The sequence below is a fragment of the Mobula hypostoma genome, chromosome 6 (assembly GCF_963921235.1).
Source record: "Mobula hypostoma chromosome 6, sMobHyp1.1, whole genome shotgun sequence".
Classification (NCBI taxonomy): domain Eukaryota; kingdom Metazoa; phylum Chordata; class Chondrichthyes; order Myliobatiformes; family Myliobatidae; genus Mobula; species Mobula hypostoma.
Genome location: NC_086102.1, coordinates 49393793 through 49415694, shown reverse-complemented (window position 1 = coordinate 49415694; position 21902 = coordinate 49393793). Strand labels below are relative to the sequence as shown.

The window sequence follows — 21902 nt, the reverse complement described above, 5'->3', positions numbered from 1 at the left end:
TTACCAAATTGTCAACTTTAACAAACAGTTACAGAAAAAGAAAATAAAATTGCATTTAAACCAGTCCAATCTGTACGTAACAGTGAAGCATATACTCGAGTATTTGAGGGTGTATTTCTTTACTCGTGCGCTGGACCCATGATCCGCGTGAAAGCACCCGCCACATTACAAACTCCCCTCGAAGACCATTTTGAATGATCTTGCTCTGTCAGGAGTATTGGTCCTTTCTCCTTGGAGCCATTGATCTGCACAAAGCACTTCTTGCAACGGGGGCTCTCCTTCCAATAGCACTCTGCTGCATCTTCCCTTCTGTCCTGCTCTGCAGTACCTGCCAAAAGACCCCAAACTAGACTACTGTCCTTCAGAAAACACTTCCCCACAACTCTCTAGAACCTTCTCTCACATCCTACAATCCAGATTGGCTGATTCGCTTTCCTAAGTTGGACAACATGGGTCCTTATCTTAGCCGAAGCCAAAACACACTTTCCAGCATGGCACACTGGTTTTACAGAAAACTGCTAATATAAACTACCTCACAGCATAGCAGTGGAAATCTTAACCAGGGCATTATATTTGAATTTCTCTTCTGCCACTCTGTTCAGGGTGTGTTTTCTTCCTGGAGCTCATTGACCATATATGCTTTGTATTTGGTTCTTCAGGTGGCTAATGTCTCTTATGACCCCATTTATTTAAGAAGAATTGCAGCCATTAAAATAAATAGTTTTTTTTAAAATTTATTTCAAACTGCATTTGTTTTAATTATTTTTTGGAGTTTACATGTATTTTTAACATTACTTTAGTTTTCATTTGTACCTTACCCTTCCAATATTTCAGATCATTGGGAAATTAAGAGATGTTTAAAAGTTCTTAAGACAGCAAAGCTGCTGTAAGGCCCTTTTGTGACAGATCTGGATTCCAGCATCTGACATTTAGTATCTGCTCACAAAATCAACTTGCTTTGTTGAATTATCATGGAAATGAGGCTTCAGTTGTTGGGAGCCATATAGTTGCAAGTTGTAAGTACAAATATAGGACACATACAAGATGCGTTTTCACAGCATGGTGACACAATTCAAGCCATTAAGTATTCTGTATACTACTCAGTAAACTCCAAGACCTGGGCCTTAATACCCCCTTGTGCAATTGCATCCTGGATTTCCTCACTTGTAGACAATTCAGTTCAGATTAGCAAATCATCTCCTTCGCAATCTTCATCAGCACTGCAGGGATGTGTACTCAGACCCCTGCTCTACTCATTTTACACCTATGAATCTGTGGCTAAGTGCAGCTCCTACACCATATACAAGTTTGCTGATGGCACCACTGTTGTGGGCTGTATCAAAGGGAGTGATGAATCAACATACAGGAGAGAGATTGAAAACTTGGCTGAGTGGTGTCATAACAACAACCTCTCACTCAATTGTCAATAAGACCAAGGAACTGATTGAAGACATCAGTCCTTCCTTTTCAGTCCTGAAGAAGGGTCTCAGCATGAAACATTGACTGTTTCTTCGTTCCATAGATGCTGCCTCTATCAATCTGATCCTGATTCTGAAAACTTGAATACGGATGTGGACAAAATGTCACTGCCAGTTCTACTAAAGCTATGAAATTCCTCTGGCAGTTTTGACCTGATAATGCAGGATGATTCAGCCATTCAAGCTGAAATTAGCATGGAAAATGAGATGCTTGTGTAAACTTCTCCATCAATAGTTTTGTTCTAAAAGCCTTAACAGAGCAGATAGTGGAAATCTCACATAAAATCAGAAAAATGCTGTAAAAGCTCAGGAAGTCAGACAATATTGCTCTCTTACATTCTTGTATTATATGTTCTACTCTTGTATTATATGCTCTACTTGAAAAAGGAATTTCCTAAAATGTCCATTGGTGCTCTTATGTAAACAAACCACTGTACAAGTTCTGTGATGTTAGGGAGATGGAGTTAATATTTGAATGTGATGCGAGATCATCAGCCTGCAATAGCTAACCCAAATATTATTAAATACTATCACTATGATGGTGTTTGGTCAGAGCAGTTCAATCTTTTCATTTTATTTCCACCGTTTATTTCATTTCCCACGTTTCTTCAGCTCATTTCCCCATTTCTTCTTCATGTTTCCTTTTCCTGCATCTGCAATATATTTTCCACTTTATTATTTTGGTTTATTAGGCTTATTTCTACATTGAGTGTCTAAGCATTATCTTATGGGAAAATACAATGGGAATTGTTAAACTTTTTTTAAAAAGCTCTAGTTTAAATTTGTATTGGCATATTGAAATGCTATTTGTTATAAAGATTGTGGAAATGTTGTTCTCTGTGGTTTCCTAAAAACAATGATGCACAACTAATTTTATTCCACTGATCCAGGAAAACCAAGTTGGAGGCTTCACTTGTGTCACAAATGCCATTTGAATTGGTTTTATATTCAAGATTGCATCTTTGAAATCATGAACTAGGTGTTCTAGGTGTGCCTGTTGGATGGTTTGCTGAGGGTGTTCGTTCAGTTATCTACCATAAAGTTTCAAAATGCTGGATTTGCCATATTGTGTCAAATCAGAATGTCTTTTATTAAATATATGTAACCTGCCTCTCTTCCGCTCCTAATCGCTCACTTCTGATCACTAATACGTGCTTCCCTGTCACCAATTGGGATGTCTTTACCACAGACTCAACCTATTAATTAACCTTCTGGGAGTCCTGCACAAGGACACCCAAGCCTCTCTGCCCCTCTGCACCTCTTTTTTTGTCTTTTTCATTTAGATAATAGTCTGCAGAGCGATAACTGGGACCCAGAACTAATTTGCGAGGGGCATGGGACCCAGAGCGATAGAGCAGTGAAAGACGTGCATGGAGTAAAGCCAGATCTAATATACAGAGAGGCTTTGAGGAAAGAGAAGCAGAATAAATGGTGTAAAGACAGTAAGGTAGAAGGGCTGAAGTGTGTGTACCTCAATGCAAGAAGCATCAGGAACAAAGGTGACGAACTGAGAGCTTGGATACACACATGGAATTATGATGTAGTGGCCATTACAGAGACTTGGCTGGCACCAGGGCAGGAATGGATTCTCAATATTCCTGGATTTCAGTGCTTTAAAAGGGATAGAGAGGGCGGAAAAAGGGGAGGAGGGGTGGCATTACTGGTCAGAGATACTATTACAGCTACAGAAAGGGTGGGTAATGTAGCAGGATCCTCTTTTGAGTCAATATAGGTGGAAGTCAGGAATAGGAAGGGAGCAGTTACTCTGCTGGGGGTATTCTATAGGCCCCCTGGTAGCAGCAGAGATACAGAGGAGCAGATTAGGAGGCAGATTTTGGAAAGGTGCAAACGTAACAGGGTTGTTATCATGGGTGACTTTAACTTCCCTAATATTGATTGGCACCTGATTAGTTCCAAGGGTTTAGATGGGGCAGAGTTTGTTAAGTGTGTCCAGGACGGATTCCTGTCACAGTATGTGGACAGGCCGACCAGGGGGAATGCCATACTAGATCTAGTACAAGGTAATGAACCGGGTCAGATCACAGATCTCTTAGTGCGTGAGCATCTGGGGGACAGTGACCACTGCTCCCTGGCCTTTAGCATTATCATAGAAAAGGATAGAATCAGAGAGGACAGGAAAATTTTTAATTGGGGAAAGGTAAATTATGAGGCTATAAGGCTGGAACTTGCAGGTGTGAATTGGGATGATGTTTTTGCAGGGAAATGTACTATGGACATGTGGTTGATGTTTAGAGATCTCTTGCGGGATGTTAGGGATAAATTTGTCCCGGTCAGGAAGATAAAGAATGGTAGGGTGAAGGAACCATGGGTGACAAGTGAGGTGAAAAATCCAGTCAGGTGGAAGAAGGCAGCATACATGAGGTTTAGGAAGCAAGGATCAGATGGGTCTATTGAAGAATGTAGGGAAGCAAGAAAGGAGCTTAAGAAGGGGCTGAGAAGAGCAAGAAGGGGGCATGAGAAGGCCTTGGCGAGTAGGGTAAAGGAAAACCCCAAGGTATTCTTCAATTATGTGAAGAAAAAAAGGAGTGAAGGTAGGACCGATTTAGAGATAAAGGTGGGAAGATGTGCCTGGAGGCTGTGAAAGTGAGCAAGGCCTTCAATGAATACTTCTCTTTGGTATTCACCAATGAGAGGGAACTTGATGATGGTGAGGACAATATGAGTGAGGTTGATGTTCTGGAGCATGTTGATATTAAGGGAGAAGAGGTGTTGGAGTTGTTAAAATACATTAGGACAGATAAGTCCCCAGGGCCTGACGAAATATTCCCCAGGCTGCTCCACAAGGCGAGGGACAAGATTGCTGAGCCTCTGGCTAGGATCTTTATGTCCTCGTTGTCCACGGGAATGGTACCGGAGGATTGGAGGGAGACGAATGTTGTCCCCTTCTTCAAAAAAGGTAGTAGGGATAGTCCGGGTAATTATAGACCAGTGAGCCTTACATCTGTGGTGGGAAAGCTGTTGAAAAAGATTCTTAGAGATAGGATCTATAGGCATTTAGAGAATCATGGTCTGATCAGGGACAGTCAGCATGGCTTTGTGAAGGGATGCTAACATCATGCTAACAGCATACCTAACAAGCCTGATAGAGTTCTTTGAGGAGGTGACCAGGCATATAGATGAGGGTAGTGCAGTGGATGTGATCTATATGGGTCTTAGTAAGGCATTTGACAAGGTTCCACACGGTAGGCTTATTCAGAAAGTTAGAAGGCATGGGATCCAGGGAAGTTTGGCCAGGTGGATTCAGAATTGGCTTGCCTGTAGAAGGCAGAAGGTGGTGGTGAAGGGAGTACATTCAGATTGGAGGATTGTGACTAGTGGTGTCCCACAAGGATCTGTTCTGGGACCTCTACTTTTCGTGATTTTTATTAACGACCGGGATGGATGTGGGGGTAGAAGGGTGGGTTGGCAAGTTTGCAAACGACACAAAGGTTGGTGATGTTGTAGATAGTGTAGAGGATTGTCAAAGATTGCAGAGAGACATTGATAGGATGCAGAAGTGGGCTGAGAAGTGGCAGATGGAGTTCTGGGCAGAAGTGTGAGGTGGTACACTTTGGAAGGACAAACTCCAAGGCAGAGTACAAAGTAAGTGGCAGGCTACTTGGTAGTGTGGAGGAGCAGAGGGACCTCGGGGTACATGTCCACATATCCCTGAAAGTTGCCTTACAGGTGGATAAGGTAGTTAAGAAAGCTTATGGGATGTTAGCTTTCATAAGTCGAGGGATAGAGTTTAAGAGTCGCGACGTAATGATGCAGCTCTATAAAACTCTGGTTAGGCCACACTTGGAGTACTGTGTCCAGTTGTGGTCGCCTCACTATAGGAAGGATGTGGAAGCATTGGAAAGGGTACAGAGGAGATTTACCAGGATGCTGCCTGGTTTAGAAAGTAGGCATTATGATCAGAGATTAAGGAAGCTAGGGCTTTACTCTTTGGAGAGAAGGAGGATGAGAGGAGACATGATAGAGGTGTACAAGATAATATGAGGAGTAGATAGAGTGGATAGCCAGCGCCTCTTCCCCAGGGCACCACTGCTGAATACAAGAGGACATGGCTTTATGGCAAGGGGTGGGAAGTTCAAGGGGGATATTAGTGGAAGGTTTTTTACTCAGTGATTGGTGCGTGGAATGCACTGCCTGAGTCAGTGGTGGAGGCAGATACACTAGTGAAGTTTAAGAGACTACTAGACAGGTATATGGAGGAATTTAAGGTGGGGGCTAATATGGGAGGCAGGGTTTGAGGGTCGGCACAACATTGTGGGCCGAAGGGCCTGTACTGTGCTGTACTATTCTATGTGCTATGTTTATTGTTCCTTTTATCAAAATGCATTCTCATACGTTTCCCAACACTGTATTCTACCTGATGGCATGAACATCGACTTCTCTAACTTCCGCTAATACCCCACCTCCCCCTCGTACCCCATCCGTTATTTATTTTTATACACACATTCTTTTCCTCACTCTCCTTTTTCTCCCTCTGTCCCTCTGACTATATCCCTTGCCCATCCTCTGGCTGCCCCACCCCCCCCGCCTTGTCTTTCTCCCCAGACCTCCTGTCCCATGATCCTCTCATATCCCCTTTGCCAATCACCTGCCCAGCTCTTGGCTCCATCCCTCCCCCTCCTGTCTTCTCCTATCATTTTGGATCTCCCCCTCCCCCTCCCACTTTCAAATTTCTTACTACTGTTCCTTCAGTTAGTCCTGACGAAGGGTCTCAGCCTGAAACGTCGACTGTACCTCTTCCTGGAGATGCTGCCTGGCCTGCTGCCTTCACCAGTAACTTTGATATGTGTTGCTTGAATTTCCAGCATCTGCAGAATTCCCGTTGTTTACTGTATTCCATCTGCTACTTTTATCCCCCATTCTTCCAACTTGTCTAATTCCTGCGGCAATGGCATTGTTTCCTAAGCACTACCTACCCCGCCACCTATCTTTGTATCATCATGCCTGTCAGCCATTTAGCCATTCAAATATTTCCTGTAACACCATAGGAACCTTATCAAATACCTTCTGAAAATTCAAGTAAATGACATCCACTGCTTCTCCTTTGTCCGCCCTGCTTGTTAACTTCCTCAAAGAACTCTAACGGATTTGTCAGACAAGGTTTCACTTTATAGAAACCAAATGCTGACCTTGATTTATTTTATCATTAGTCTCCAAGTACCCCAAAACCTCGTTCTTAACAATAGACTCTATAACTTCCCAACCACTGAGGTTAGACTAACTGGCCTATAATTGGCTTTCTTTTGCCTTGTTCCCTTCTTAAAGAGTGAAGTACCATTTGCAATCTTCCAGTCGTCCGTTACCTCTTCAGCAACATCTCTGGATTCTGGAATATATCCATCTGATCCAGGTGACATCCACCTTAAGACCTTGAGTTTGCCTAGTACTTCTTACTTTGTAATAGCAATGACACTCACTTTCCTCTGGCACAATGCTCATGTCTTCCACAGTGAAGACAGATGCAAAGTACCCATTAAGTTAATCTGCCGTTTCTTTGTCCCCCATTACTGCCTCACCAACATAATTTTCCAGTGGTTCATTATGAACTCCCACCTCCCTTTTTTCCTTAATATAACAAAAAACTTTTGGTATCCTGCTTTACATTATTGGCTAGTCTGCCTTCATATTTCATCTTTTCCCTTACAGCTTTTCAAGAAGCCTCTTGTTGGATTTTAAAAGCTTCCCAATCATCCAGCTTCCCACTCACTTTTGCTATTCTGTATGCCCTTTCCTTAGCTTTTGTCGAGTCCTTGACTTTCTTTGTCAGCCACGGTTGCTTACCCCTGCTGTTTAAGAACTTCTTCTGTGGGACATAAATATCCTGCGCCTTGTGAACTATTCTCAGAAACTTCAGCCGTCTTTACTCTGCCATCATCCCCACCAGTATTCTCCTCCAATCTACCTGGGCAAACTCCTTGCTTATGCCCCTGTAATTCCCTTTATTCCATTGTGAAACTGATACATCTGACTTGTACTTTTCTAACTCAAATTGCGGTATGAATTCAATCATATCATGATCACTGCCTCCTAAGGGTTCCTTTACATTAAGCTTCCTAATTAGACCTGGGTTATTACACTAGACCCCATCTAAGATGGCCTTCCCCAAGTAGGCTCAAGCACAAGCTGTTCTGAAAAGCTATCTCATGGGCATTCAACAAACTCCCTCTCTTGCCATTCAACACCAGCCTGATTTTCCCAATCCCCCTGCATATTAAAGTTCTCCATTACAATTGTTTCATTACCTTTATTGCATGCTTTTTCCAGCCCCCTTTGCAATCCCATATTTTGGCTACTATTTGGAGGTCTATATATGATTCCCATAATGTCTTTTTTCACCCTTGCAATTTCTTAACTCCACCCACAAAGATTCAACATTCTCTGACCCTATGTCACCTCTTTCTAAAGATGTAATTCCATCTTACAAACAGAGCCTCACTGTGCATATGCCTTCTTGCCTGTCCTTTCAATACAAAGTACAGACATTCCACCTCCCCCGGAAGGTCCGGGAACCTCCCGCAAATTAATACTGGCTCCCTGATGCCCGCAAATTATATACAATGTCCCAGAAATTGATTTTTTTGAGAGCGAGTGTGAGAGAACGCGCGAGAGAGCGAGCGCAAGAGCAAGAAAGCAAGCGCGTGAGAGCGACCACGAGAGAGAGAGCATGAGAGAGAAAGCAAGTGCGAGTGAGAGCGACCACGAGCGAGAGAGAGAGCGCGCGTGCGATAGAGCGAGAGAGTTCCAAAAAAAGTCAGAGTGGCAGAGTGTTCCAAAAAAAATATAAAACGTACGTCACCCCAGACTACACTAAAGTGTACCCCTGCCTAATAGGGGTCAAAAATAATGACAGTGTTGCTGGCTGCACTGTTTACAACCATGACTTTTCTATTGCCCATGGTGGGTTAAGACTGTAAAAGACATGTTGAGATGAGTTTAACAGGTTTCGTTCGTTCATTAGCATAGCTAACGTTATTTAAACTAGCTGGCTAGCTGCTAAGGAGCTACTCTATTGCAGTCATCCCACCTCTTCTGGAAGTCTCCCGCAAATTGATGGTGCTACCTCCCTGAAATGAGTTTTTGCAGGGTGGGATGTCTGAAAGTATGTCCTTTGATGTTAAGCTCATAACTATGGCCGCCTTTCAGCCATACTCAGTGATGCCCACAATATGCTACCGAACAATCTCTAATCGTGAGTTCATCCACCTTGGTCCGAATGCTATGCACATTTAAATACAGCACCTTCAGTCCTGCAGTCTTCGCCTTTTGAATTTTGCCTCTGTGGTACAATTTAACTCTGCTCTGTGGGCATTTGTACCCAATCATTGGCTTGTCCTTCCTTACATTCATGTTACATACATCATCCACTTGTGAACCTGCTGGCTCATCCTCAGTTCTGTCATAGTGGTTCCCATCCCCCTGCCATATTGGTATGAACCACTCCCAATAGCTCTAGTAAATTTGCCCGCAAGAATATTGGTTACCCTCAGATTCAAGTACAGCCTGTCCCTTTTGTACAGGTCCCACGTGCCCCAGAAGGGGTTCCAATTGTCCAGAAATCTTAGACAGATTTGGAGAATGGGCTAAGAAGTGGCAGATGGAAATGTATGGTCATGCATTTTCGTAGAAGCTATAAAAATGTAGACTATTTTCTAAAAGGGGAGAAAACTCAAAAATATGAGGTGCAAAGGGTCTTGGGAACCCTCATGCAGGATTCCCTAAAGGTTAACTTGCAGGTTGAGTTGGTGGTGAGGAAGGCAAATGTAATGTCAGCATTCATTTTGAAAAGATAAGAATATAAAAACAAGGATGTAGTGTGAGGCTTTATAAAGCACTGATGAGGTCTCAGTTGGACCATTGTGAGCAGTTTTGGGTCCCTTATCTAAGGAAGGGACCTTGCTGACGTTGGAGCTGGGGTTCAAGGAAGCTTCACCAAAATTGTACTAGGATTGAAAGACTTTATCATATGAGGAGCGTATGATAGCTCTGGGTCTGTACTCACTAGAATTTAGAAGAATGAGGAGCAATCTAATTGAAACCTATCAAATGTTGAAAGGCCTCAGTAGAGTGGATGCAGAGAGGATGTTTCCTATACTTAGGGAGTCTCGGACCACCAATGGATGCAACCTCAGAATAGAGGGAAGTCCATTTAGAATACAGGTGTGAAAGAATTTCTTGAGCCAGAGTGCAGTGAATCTGAGGAATTCATTGCTACAGGTGGCTGTGGGGGCCAAGTTATTGGGTGTATTTAAGGTAGAAGTTGATAAATTATTTATAAGTCAAGGTGTGAAAGGTTACGGGAAGCAGGCAGCAGATTGGAATTGAGAGGGAAATGGACTCATTGGGCTAAATGGCCTTATTCTGCTGCAATGGCTTATGGTCTTGCTGCATCATTGGGTTTTAGGAGTAATCAAGCTGGCAGCCAGGGAACGTTAGAGGTTAGAATTTGAAATATACAGTGGGATTTCAGTTCTTGGCTGAGGGATTGAAAACTATGAGAGCTGACAGAAAACTCCTGAACAATTTGCTTGCAAATTAAAGCTAATGACTGGTTTGTTGCTGGCAGGACAGGAAGTCAAATAGTACTGTTCAAGTGCGTAGTAGTCAAATATTTGTTCACATTTGAAAGTGTGCAGTGGATGAATGAAATCTTGCTAATAGGAAAAGCAGAAATTAGAACAACCTACTTGCCAAGCAAGCTTGATAGTTCTGAACAAAATTGAAAAGTGGCATGTTGCTAGGAGAGTTGAGAGAGGTTGAAAAATGTCTTTTTGGAAGAGAAAGTCAACTAGTTATTTCCTTAATGACTGCTAATGGGGAAATATGACAAATAGGTCCTCATTTCTCAGATTTCTCCTTGGTGGAGTTGTCTCTTGTTGTTTTCTCTTGAATCTTTTCACCACAGCTAGGCAAGCAGTATCTGATGTTTGTCTTATCAGTGCACAGGAATACATAATAACCTGTTCTCCCACCCCCACCTGTAACACCTTACACAGCTGCCTGGCCAGCAACTCCCTTTGCCTGCCCTCCATATCTTCCATCTTTCCACTCTAGACTTGCATGTAATATTTAACTGAGAATCTTCACCTCTTGACAGGTATGATGTGCAAGTTATGAGTTATAAGGGTGAACTTTGTGAAAGTTCTGGTTCCCAAGCACATTGCTAAGTACTTAATAACTTTAAAATTATGTTGTGTAGTATGGTTATTTAACATGGGTAATATTTAGCCAATGTAGAAAGAGGAGAGTCCTACTAATGAATAATCAGATAATTTGTTTATATAGTTACTATTTGGTGGAGGAGTAACAGAGCTGAACTCAGGGCAAACTGCTCTTCAAGTAGTGCTGAAAAATGTTTATTTCATTCAAATGGTGTGTTGATTTATCATATCATGTAAAATGCTGTCAGAAATGGTATTCCCTCAGCAGTGTATTATAGATATTAGATTTGTTGCTCATAATACTGCCAAAGTAAAGGAGTAGTTGAAGGGGCGAGCATGAAAATGTGTATATGTCAGAGCCTATCTGCTTGCGGAAGTTAAATATTGTCACAAGACTGAAGATGGTGCATATTAGCAAATGATATCTTATGTTCATTTCTTTGCATTGTAACAGTATTTGATCATAATGCCTTGATGTAGGTTTTGAATTTAATTATCAAATGTTTATAATTGTATTCATAAATATTAGGATGAGGTGAAGCGAACAAGCGAAACTGGGGTTGAAGAAACAATTCTGGAGGGTCATCTTGGAGTTACAAAGGAGCTGTTAGCATTCCAGACACCTGAAAAGAAATTTCATATAGGTTCAGAAAAAGGAGGTGCTAATCTCATTAAGGTATGTTTCAACAGCAGACTGGATTTTGCATAAAATGAATGTTTTAGATCACTTGAGTATTGTCACAATTTTTTCATTTTGCTTCTACAGATACTGGCAAATATTAACTGGTTGTTAAGAAACTTTGTACTGCTAATGTAAATATTGCATATTGAATTTAGGTTTCAGCTGCTGTCAACTTAAGTTCTTTCATAAGCATATAGCTATATTTCAATGACAAGCTGTTACTGCTTAGTATTTGATTAATGGATTATAAAATGAAAACTTGTTTGCAGTTAACTTTTAGACTGACACTGTCCTTGTATTGTTAAAAAATTATTTTGAAAATAAAATGTATTGAGACCTAATCTCACAGGAGATCTTAAATGTAGGTCATTTAATGTTGGCCCCAAGAAATCAGTAGTTTGCTTGTGCTCAAGATAGAATACTATATGAACAGCCTAATTAAGAAAGAATGGGGGATGTAATTATATACAAATTGATGTGTAGCATAACTAACTTGGACCTACAAGAAGTGATAAAATGTATTTTAAGTTGCATCTTGGAACAGAAAGTGTTTCAAGTGGAAGTAGTTAAATGTAATAACAGAATTGGATATCAGAAGCTTACTGCAGAAAATCTGTCATTTTTTTGAAATTTTCAGCAATTGCCATATTCCACACTTCAAAGTTCCAACATTCCTTTACTCCTCTATTCTTGTTCGAGTCAGTGTAATACACCTCCAGGCAGAATTTTACAATTATCAAATTTTCACATCCTCTTACAGATGGCCATAACTTACCTTAATTCTTCTCGTCTACCCTTTCATAGGTAGTTTATTTTCTTTCTTCCTCAACCCCCTCCTGTCTCTACATCTAAAGACACTTGTTTGTTCAGTTTTCCAGTTGACATGAAAAGCATGAGGATTAATTGTTTCCATCTGCAAAGATACTGCTTGATTTGATATGTCTGGAGTATTTTCTACCTCTATTTTATATTTTTACCCTCCACGGTTCTTTTGCTTTTTAATTGCAATACAACTAAATGAGTTGTGTCATAAAATTAAGAGATTTCTGCACCAACAACTGAAAATGTTAACCTTAAATGAAGACACATGTTGAGACTCGGCATGCATTTTTAAGTTGTGTGCTGCTCCTTATTGCCTGGATAATGTATGAACTTCAGATATGAAAATACTTGGGATTCATATAAAAAGTTGTGAGTAATTATAGCTACATGTCATCTGAGATAAATGTTTCAAAGGTGAACTGGAGAGAAAATATGCAAGAACACAACATAGGACTATCCACCTGGTCCATTAAGCCTGCCCTGCCTTTCAATATAATGGTTCCACAACTCCTTCTCTGTAAAGTTGAAGAAGTTGGATATGGTTGGTGCTTTCAGAGCTTTGGGTTTGAAATTTACAGACTTTGACCAATAGTGATCAATGGCAATGTACTTGTTATCAAGTATATGCAACTTGGAGGAGAACTAAGTAAGTATTTTTATAGCCTTACAGGTGGTATACTTTGTCAGTGCCTTTGAAGAAGCTTTGCTGAGTTGCTGCAATGCATCTTGTAGATGGCAATTATGTCCAAGGAGCATGTAGCAGAGGAGTGAATAGAGTTTAAGCCAGCAGCTGCTCAGCATTGCATAATTAAACTTCTCAACTGTTTCCCTTACTAGAAAGGATTCAATTATACAGACCTGTGTCGTATGGATGATGGAAATTGAGATAATGGCGTTATCCTTCAAAGAATACCCAACACCTGTCCAGTTCTAAGAGACTTAGTTCATAAATGACTGGTCCTAATTAGCTTCTGATCAATCATCAAGCACTTCACAAAAAAACTAACTATTTAGCAACTAGTCAAAGAGAAATGGTTATTGCTTCAGACTTTGTGGTATGAATATGACATACCACTTTATCACCCAAAGTTTTAATGTTAGCTATGTGTAATTTGAGTTCACTGCTTGCAGAACTACTGCATTAGCTAAGGAGCCATGTCTGAAACTGAAAGTAAAAATAAATGACCGTCCCTACTTCCAGCATTGATAGAGTGAGAGCTGTTGAAACAGATAAAGAACTCCTGATTGATCACTGGAAGCTCATCAGTTCACTAGCAATTGGAAGAGTTTTTCTCTCATTTACGATTGATAATCATTTCCAATTTACTATTATTCCTTAAGCTATACTTGGTCATATACTGATTTGTTAGGACCTCACTTCTGCCGTTCAACTCCTTTGTCCACATTTAGACCAAGGTTATGAGATTGTTTGAGAAAATGTCTACCAGACAAAATCTTGAACCCTTAATGTTAAATGTGCAATCAATTTGCTACAAAAACTTGCACTCAGTTTTATTACTTTTGTAGAAGAAAAAATGCAAGGTTCTATCACAAAAATATTTTCAGGAATTCATACCCATTGTGAAAGCTAATGCATAATTTGTTACAGGTGTATATACTTGTAATGTTATGCCATAGAAATAATGTATTTGTTATGCAGGTTTTCTCCTCTTCATCTATGCCATTGCATTCAGACCTCGACTGAGCAATTGCTTTTATTTTACTATTTATGTAATAGTAAATTCTTCACAATATCATTGGCCATCCAGGAGATTCTGTATTTATTGATAATCTTATATTTAACTTGCATACATATAATGTCAGTATTTTGTGTAATTTTTTAGTGAGCCAATGTCAGTCAAACTTTAAGATTGTTCTGATTGGGGAATAGGTAAGAGTGCAACTCTCTGAAATGAAAGTATATTCTTCTGTGCTGCTATCCATTATCACCAACATGAAGGATGAAGCCAGACACTGTGGTTGTCTTGTTGAGTGATTAGTTCTGTATTCGTGTCTCTTATCCTAGAATATTTGTTCTGAGGTTTCTGTTCAATATGTCAAGAAAAAATGAAGTGGGGTCTTTGGAATTTTGGAGTGCATCAAGAAAGTGAACTTAACAGTTATGAAGTAATCTTTACTGGAATTATTACAATGTCCAAATAAATCCAATATTTTCCATTTACAAATTGCTTTGCATTTTCAAACTTTTGTGCAACTGCCAGATTATTGTGATTGGACATTGTGAGCTTTACTACAGCATCTTTAAAGCATTAACACAAACTTGTGCAGTTGTCTGACATCATTTAAAGAAATGTAAAGGACTTTGAAAACTAAGGTTCAAAAGTTTTATATTGTCCTCAAAGTATGCTCATTGATCCTGCACAATATTAAGTAATGGATCTGTCTTTTTCTGTTTTGCTTTTGCAGGAACTGATAGATGACTTCATATTTCCAGCCTCTAATGTGTACCTACAGTACAAGAAGAGTGGAGAGTTGCCATCTGAACAAGCGATTCCTGTCTGCAGTGCACCAGCTGCAATCAATGCTGGTTTTGAATTGTTGGTAGCATTGGCTGTTGGTTGTGTGCAAAACCTCAAACAAATAGTGGACACCATAACAGACATGTATTATGCAGGTATATGAAAATTAGTTGCAGGATGATTTGATGTGTATTCAGATTAAGTTCAAAAGTTCAGATTGTATTTATTATAGAAGTATATGTGCAGTAATATGTATATGCAGTAACCTGGAGCAATAGAATGTGAATTACATACGACCATAAGTTTAATGAGTCATATCACCAGGATATGTCTAAGAATTTTGATGACAAGAGCTGAAAGTAAGATACAAGCTGAAATAGGTAAAGAACAACGTGGTTTTGTGAAAGACAAAGGTATAAGAAGTGCAATATTGATGTTAAGGACTATCAGGACAAGCTATTCAAGTGCAAAAAGATTTGTTTGTTTTACCGACTACACAAAAGCACAAAAGACTACACAAAAGTGAAGCACAATAAGTTATTTGAGATATTACAGAAAACTCTAGATCTAGATTCGAAAGACCTCCATCTAATCAGAAATCTGTACTGGGAACAAACTGCTGCTGTAAGATTAGATGGAGAAGTGAGTCCGTTTACAGAAATCGAGCGGCGTTAGACAAGGGCATGTTTTCTCCCCTGATTTATTTAATATGTACAGTGAAACAATATTACAAAAAATAAGAGACATCTTGGGAATCAAAGTTGGCGGTGAAAACATCAGATATGCAGATGACACTATGTTAATTTCAAGTACGGTGGAAGAACTACAAAACTTAATTGCTATAGTCGTTGAAGAAAGTGCAAAAATGGGTCTATCTACCAATTGCAACAAGACAGAATGTATGGTGATATCCAGAAAGAAAGAGAATCTATCTGCAGGCTGAGAATAAACGGGGAAAACATACAACAAGTACAGAACTTTTGCTACTTCGGAAGCTGGGTGACATCATGTGGCAGGTGCGACATGGCCATCAAAAGAAGAATAGGGATGGCAGAAGACACCTTTACGAGAATGAAGAGTATACTGATCAATACTAAACTAGGCATGACAACCCGCCTCAGAGTACTGAATTGTTACGTTTATCCAGTTATGTTATATGGCTCCAAATGTTGGACAGTATCCAGTAACATGAGGAATCGAATTGAAGCAGCAGAAATGTGGTTTTTGAGGAGGATGCAAAGAATATCATGGACGAAACGAATATCTAACGAGGATGTCATGAACAGAGCAAACACAAAAAGAGAAATAATGTATGAGATCATGAAAAGGCAACATAACTTCATTGGACCTGTGATTAGGAAAGAGGAGTTAGAATGCATGGTAATTATGAGAAAGATTGAAGGGAAGAAAGCAAGAGGAAGACAAAGACAAATGATGATGGAGGCAGCAGCCAGAGAACTGGAAATGAATACCAGTGAATTGATCCACTTGACCCAAAACGGGAGTGTGTGGGCCATGGCAGTCAAAGCTCAAACTGGTCACGGCACCTGATGATGTTGATATATACAGTGTACCACCCTGAGATTCGTCTTTCCACAGACAACTACGAAACAAAAAAACACCATGTTCAAAGAAAACATCAAACCCCCAATGCGTAAAAAAATTGAACAAATCGTACAAACAGCAAAAAAACAAGCAAGAAGCACAATATAAAACATCAAACCACAGATCCATCGAAACAGTGTTCTACATTGTGTTCAGTACATTTCCTTTTAGTGCTGTCATTTGTTGACTGCAAGCTGCAGAGCCAATCTGCCCTGATCAAAATTGCGCCAAATAGCATTTAAAAAAGGAACTAGCCAGAAGCACATATAACATGAACTAAAGAGACCAATCCACAAACTGCATTGATTAAACCTTGCACAAGACCGAAGACTCCAGCAGCAGTGAGCAAGAGGAAGAGAGAGACTGGTCAAATGTAGGCAGGCGACGCTAAACACCTGCTTGCCTTTCACTCTCATTCTTGTTGATTTCAATCTTTCTCAACGTTTAGATCAGTGGAAAACGGAGTCCGTCATTGGCTCACGCCCCATCTCGAGGCCACACACTGCTTCAAACCTCATCAAACTCCCTCGGATACAGCAAAGCGCCATATTGCTCAATGACCCTGAAAATACACCATCAAAATGTAAATCACAGGTTCTAATAGTAGCAGACTTGGATTTGAAAGAAGCAGTAGTAAAGTAGTGGTTTTGTGATCTGTCTGAAGGGCATCGCCTTTGGTTGTGTTGTTTGCTGGCGCCATCTTCTTGCAGAACTAAAAGCTCAGTGGAAGCTGTTTTTTCAATTCAAGCCCACTACAAAGATTTGAGCACATACTCAATACTAAAAGCAAAGTTATCTAATTATTGCTGCTTGTACATAAATGGCTTGCTATAGGTTTTGTTACATTGCGACAGTGACTGCACTTCAGAACTATTTATTTCATTTCCTGTTGATATACAGTGCCTATAAAAGGTATTCACAACCCCTCCCCCTCCCCCTTGGAAATTTTCATGTTTTATTATTTTACAACTTTGAATCACAGTGAATTTAATTTGGCTTTTTTGACACTGATCAACAGAAGAAGACTCTTTCATGACAAAGTGAAAACAGATTTCTACAAAGTGATCTAAATTAATTACAAACATAAAGCACAAAATAATTGATTGCAGAAGTATTCACACCTCTCCAATATGCACATCAAATCATCACTGGTTCAATCAAGCTGTTTCAATTGATTGTAGTAAAAGTACACCTGTATCCTGACAAAAACTACACCATGAAGACAAAAGAACACTTCCAGCAACTCCACGAGAAGGTTATTGAAGAGCACAAGTCAGGAGAAAATTGAATATTCCTTGGAGTACAGTTAAGACAATTATCAAGAAATGGAAAGAATATGGCACAGCTATAAATCTGCCTAGAGCAGAGAGTCCTCAAAAACTGAGTGACTGTGCAAGAAGAGGACGAGTGAGGGAGGCCACCAAGAGACCTATTACAACCCTGAGGAGTTACAAGTTTGAGTGGTTTTAGGTGGGAGAGACTGTGCATACAAGAACTGTTGCCTGGGTGATTCTCCAGTCGCAGCTTTAAGCAAAGTGAAAGTCACTGTTGAAAAAAAACTTGCATGAAATCTAGGCTAGAGTTTGCCAGAAGGCATGGAATAAGGTTCTATGGTTTGATGAAACCAAAATTGAGCTTTTTGTCCACCAAACTACACATTATACACATCATCAAAAACTCACCATTCCTACTGTGAAGCATGGTGATGGTTGCATCATGCTGTGGGGATGCTTCACTGCAACAGGCCTTGGAAGGCTTGTGAAGGTAGAGGGTAAAATGAATGCAGCAAAATACAGGGAAATCCTGGATGAAAACATCTGCAAGACAACTGCAATGTGGGAAAAGATTTGTTTTCCAACAAGACAATGACCACAAGCATAAAGCCTAAGCAACACAAGAATGGCTTAAAAACAACAAAGTTAATGTCCTGGTCTGGAAAAGTCAGAGTCCAGACCTCAATCCAATTGAGAATTTATGGCTGGACTTGAAAAGTCCCCATGCAATGTGACAGAGCTGGTGCAGTTTTGTAAAGAAGAATGGGGGGAAATTGTAGTGTCCAGAAGTGCAAAGCCAATAGAGACCTATCCACAAGCAGTCAAGGCTGTTATTGCTGCCAAAGGTGCATCTACTAAATACTGAAATACTGACTTGAAAGGGGTGAATACTTATGCAATCAACTATTTTATTTTTTTAATTTGTAATTAATTTAGATCACTTAGTGGAGATCTGTTTTCACTTGACATGAAAGCGTCTTTTTCCATTGATCAGTGTCAAAAAAGCCAAATTAAATCCAGTGTTGTAAAACAATAAAACATGAAAACTTCCGGGGGGGGGGAGGAATATTTTTTATAGTAAATTTAGGCTGTTTACTTTGTGACTAGATAATCTATATAAAAGTATCTGTTCATTTAAATCTAGTCTCATACGCTAACAAACCACCACAATCTTATGATTTGTAGCACCAGGGAACCTTAACTTCCACCAAATATTCTTGACCAAGCAACCTGTTTCTTTTTGAGCTCTTAACTGATGAATATCTTTTTATGAAAATTGTAGTTTGAGTAAATTTTTAAATAGATCTGACTGTAATGAAAGAAATGATATGATAGAGAATGATATGAATTCGGTGGTTGGAGTATGTGTGTTGGAGTGGGCTGTGCAATATAGGACAGTGCTGAGGGAAATTAGGTGTGGGTTAAAAGTTCTGGAATATTTTGAGCATTACATTTCTTGCTGAGATGCATGAAATCTAGTAAAAGAAAATATATGGAAATATCTTGTATGCCTGGATACATTTCACTGTGGGTTGGAATAAAAAGCATAGTGACTACAACAAAGTTGCATGAACAATATTTCAGTTGTTTTGTTAATAGAATCACAAATTAAATGCATAAGCTGTTTAATAGTATCTCAGTTGTAACACGTTGATTTGTGTTTTAAGATGGAGAACAGTAATGAACCTCAGTGTGGCTTTTATTCATCATAAACTTTGTTTTGCCATCAAATGGTAACACAATTTTGATGTTTTACTTATAGATTATTTTACTTGTTTGTTGAGCTGTGTCAACTTGGAAATTATTGACTAAGAAGGTTTTTTATGCTTCTAATACATCACAAAGTACTGTTTCAGAATTAGGATCATCTCTGCCAATTCACCACACCAAAGCTAGAATAATACAGTGGATTACAGTTAAATGGGACATATCAGGACCTGTGCATTTGACCCAATTAAGTAGCTGCTCTAATTAGCCGAAGTTTCATGGAAATAGTTAAAAGAGTTTTAAAAAGACAAGCTACCGTTTAACTGGCTAACAAATTTATGTAATTAAATGAAAAACAGAACAAATTAGAACACTTATCAATGCTACTACAGTACTATAAAACTGTATTGGTTCCTAATAGTTATCGACAGAGGAATTTATGCAGTGTATGCTGCCGTGTTCTTTTGATTGGCTGTAAATGAACAAAATGAGCGCAGATGCTTAGTGTAGATAATGTACTGCCTTCATACAATTCTTTTGACGATCACAGTCTCCAAATCTTCATTTTCATTGTAATATTCAAGATGATTGTCAATACCGTCAAATTCTTCGTAGTACTTGTTGAAGTTGTGAAATCATTTCATTTTCCCTTCTGGCCAGTTCTGGCATCTCCCAGCCTTAATGTTTGAAAATCCAATGAGTAAAGCAGTTCTGAATTGTCTTGCTGCTTATTTCTCACCAACTGACAAATCTCACCCATTTTGAACACAAACACACACAACTGATGCTATTTAAAAATTGTTCACTCTATGCACGATGTAGTGTCTAACTACCTTGTAAGTCCACGCAACTGAAGCTATTTAGAAACTGTTCGGCAACAGTCTCCTGCCCTGATTTAATGGCATGGTGTCCCAAATAAATGAAGGGAATCCTGGCTATTTTCTCAATTTTTGTTCTTTACGAGTTGGCCCAATAAGCAGCTGCCCCTATTAACCCATGGCCCAATTAGCCAGAATCCACTATATATGCAGAAATATTAATGTTTTTAGCCATTATTCAGACCATAGATTTTAAAACATTTAATTTTGAAATGAACTTTCAAAGAAACCAAAGATGATATTTTTCTTCAAAGAACCACCATTAAAATCTCATTAAACATATTGCCATTTGGATAGAAACATGAATTCTAGTTATCTTCCAGTCTGGAATTTAAAATAAAATTATTATATGGTCTAATTTTGATCATTTTCAACTTTTTACTTTTAAGTAAAAATTGCTTAACTGCAGACTGTTAATGATAGATATATTTTAAATAGTTGCAGTACCTTTGAAATATTAACTGCTGGCCTTTTTGTTCAGGTTGCGAAGCACTGACAGAGTGGGAGTATTTGCCACCAGTGGGACCACGTCCATCAAAAGGATTTGTGGGGTTAAAGAATGCTGGTGCTACTTGTTACATGAATTCTGTTATTCAGCAGCTGTATATGATTCCAGCTATTAGAAATGGTATCCTTACTATTGAAGGCACTGGTAGTGATGTTGATGATGATACTTCTGGGGATGAAAAGCAGGACAATGAGGTAACTACTGAAAACAACTGTTTTTATGCATGAAAATTAATGTTTTTAATCTTTCCTTTGGTAGATTATGCTTCAGTACCCAAACTATTATTAAACTTGTTAGGTAACTACAAAATGCTTTGGTAGATTATGCCCAAACTATTATTGAACTTATTAGGTAACGATAAAATGCTGAAAATGTATTCAGATGTTTATTTAGTTGTGGGTTTTTTTTGAAATTTTACTATCCTTTTCAGTTAGGTTAAAACTTGTTTGAGAAAACGAGTCTCAATACTGAAATTTACAAACTACTTAAAGTATAGGAAATAATTCAGACATTTGTAAACACAATAATTATACTAAAATTAAAATAATTAAATGTTCTCTTGGCCAGATTCTTTTTGATCAAAATAACAAATAGCTTATTCATACAGAAATTCATAGTTGAGGGGTGAACATATTGTTATATATGTATTTTTTTCATTTTCAAATCTTTTTATTATCAATCCAAAATTAACAAGAGTACGTCGAAGTAAACGTCACTTACAATGCCTCAAAGAGAAGAGGAAAAAAAAGACATTCATATTAAAAGATTGAACACTTTTTTGTGACAAAAAGAAAAAAAAAAGAAAAAAACCATACTAAAGGAAAAAAAAGGTGAGAGAAAAAAAACCCATTGGGTATTCAACCCTGGAGCCATACGTTATGCAAAAAGCTTCTTTAAAAAAAAGATAAACATCAGACAGCCAGCAAAAAAATAACAAACATTTACAATTAGATCGTGAAGGAAATCTATCAATTAACTCCAATGATAATAGCAAGCCAATGAACGCCATCTTTTCTCGAAATCAAACATGGGTTCAAAGTTTCGACTTCTAAATTTCTCCAAACTAAGACAGAGCATCACTTGAAAGAACTACTGTGACAAAGTGGGAGCCAACGCATCAACAGAATGGCCCTCCTCGTAATCAATGTGACAAATGCAATAACGTGTTGATCAACAGAATGGCCCTCCTCGCAATCAATGTAACAAATGCAATAATGTGTTGATCAGACAAAGAGATACCGTTCATATTTTGAGGAATTATTCCAAAAAGTGCAGTTAATTTGTTAGGTTGT

General features: G+C 39.0%; 1 protein-coding gene across 5 annotated transcripts in view; it reads left to right on the top strand.

Moving 5' to 3' along the window:
- usp9 (ubiquitin specific peptidase 9) overlaps window positions 1–21902 on the top strand; it is a 280005-nt gene that overhangs the window by 203179 nt on the left and 54924 nt on the right. For all 5 annotated transcript variants that reach the window (XM_063050799.1, XM_063050801.1, XM_063050798.1 and 2 more), the window contains 3 exons: window positions 11184–11330; window positions 14586–14793; window positions 20584–20804. In XM_063050799.1, the coding sequence (XP_062906869.1) occupies window positions 11184–11330; window positions 14586–14793; window positions 20584–20804 (576 nt within the window). The remainder of the gene's footprint in view (window positions 1–11183; window positions 11331–14585; window positions 14794–20583; window positions 20805–21902) is intronic.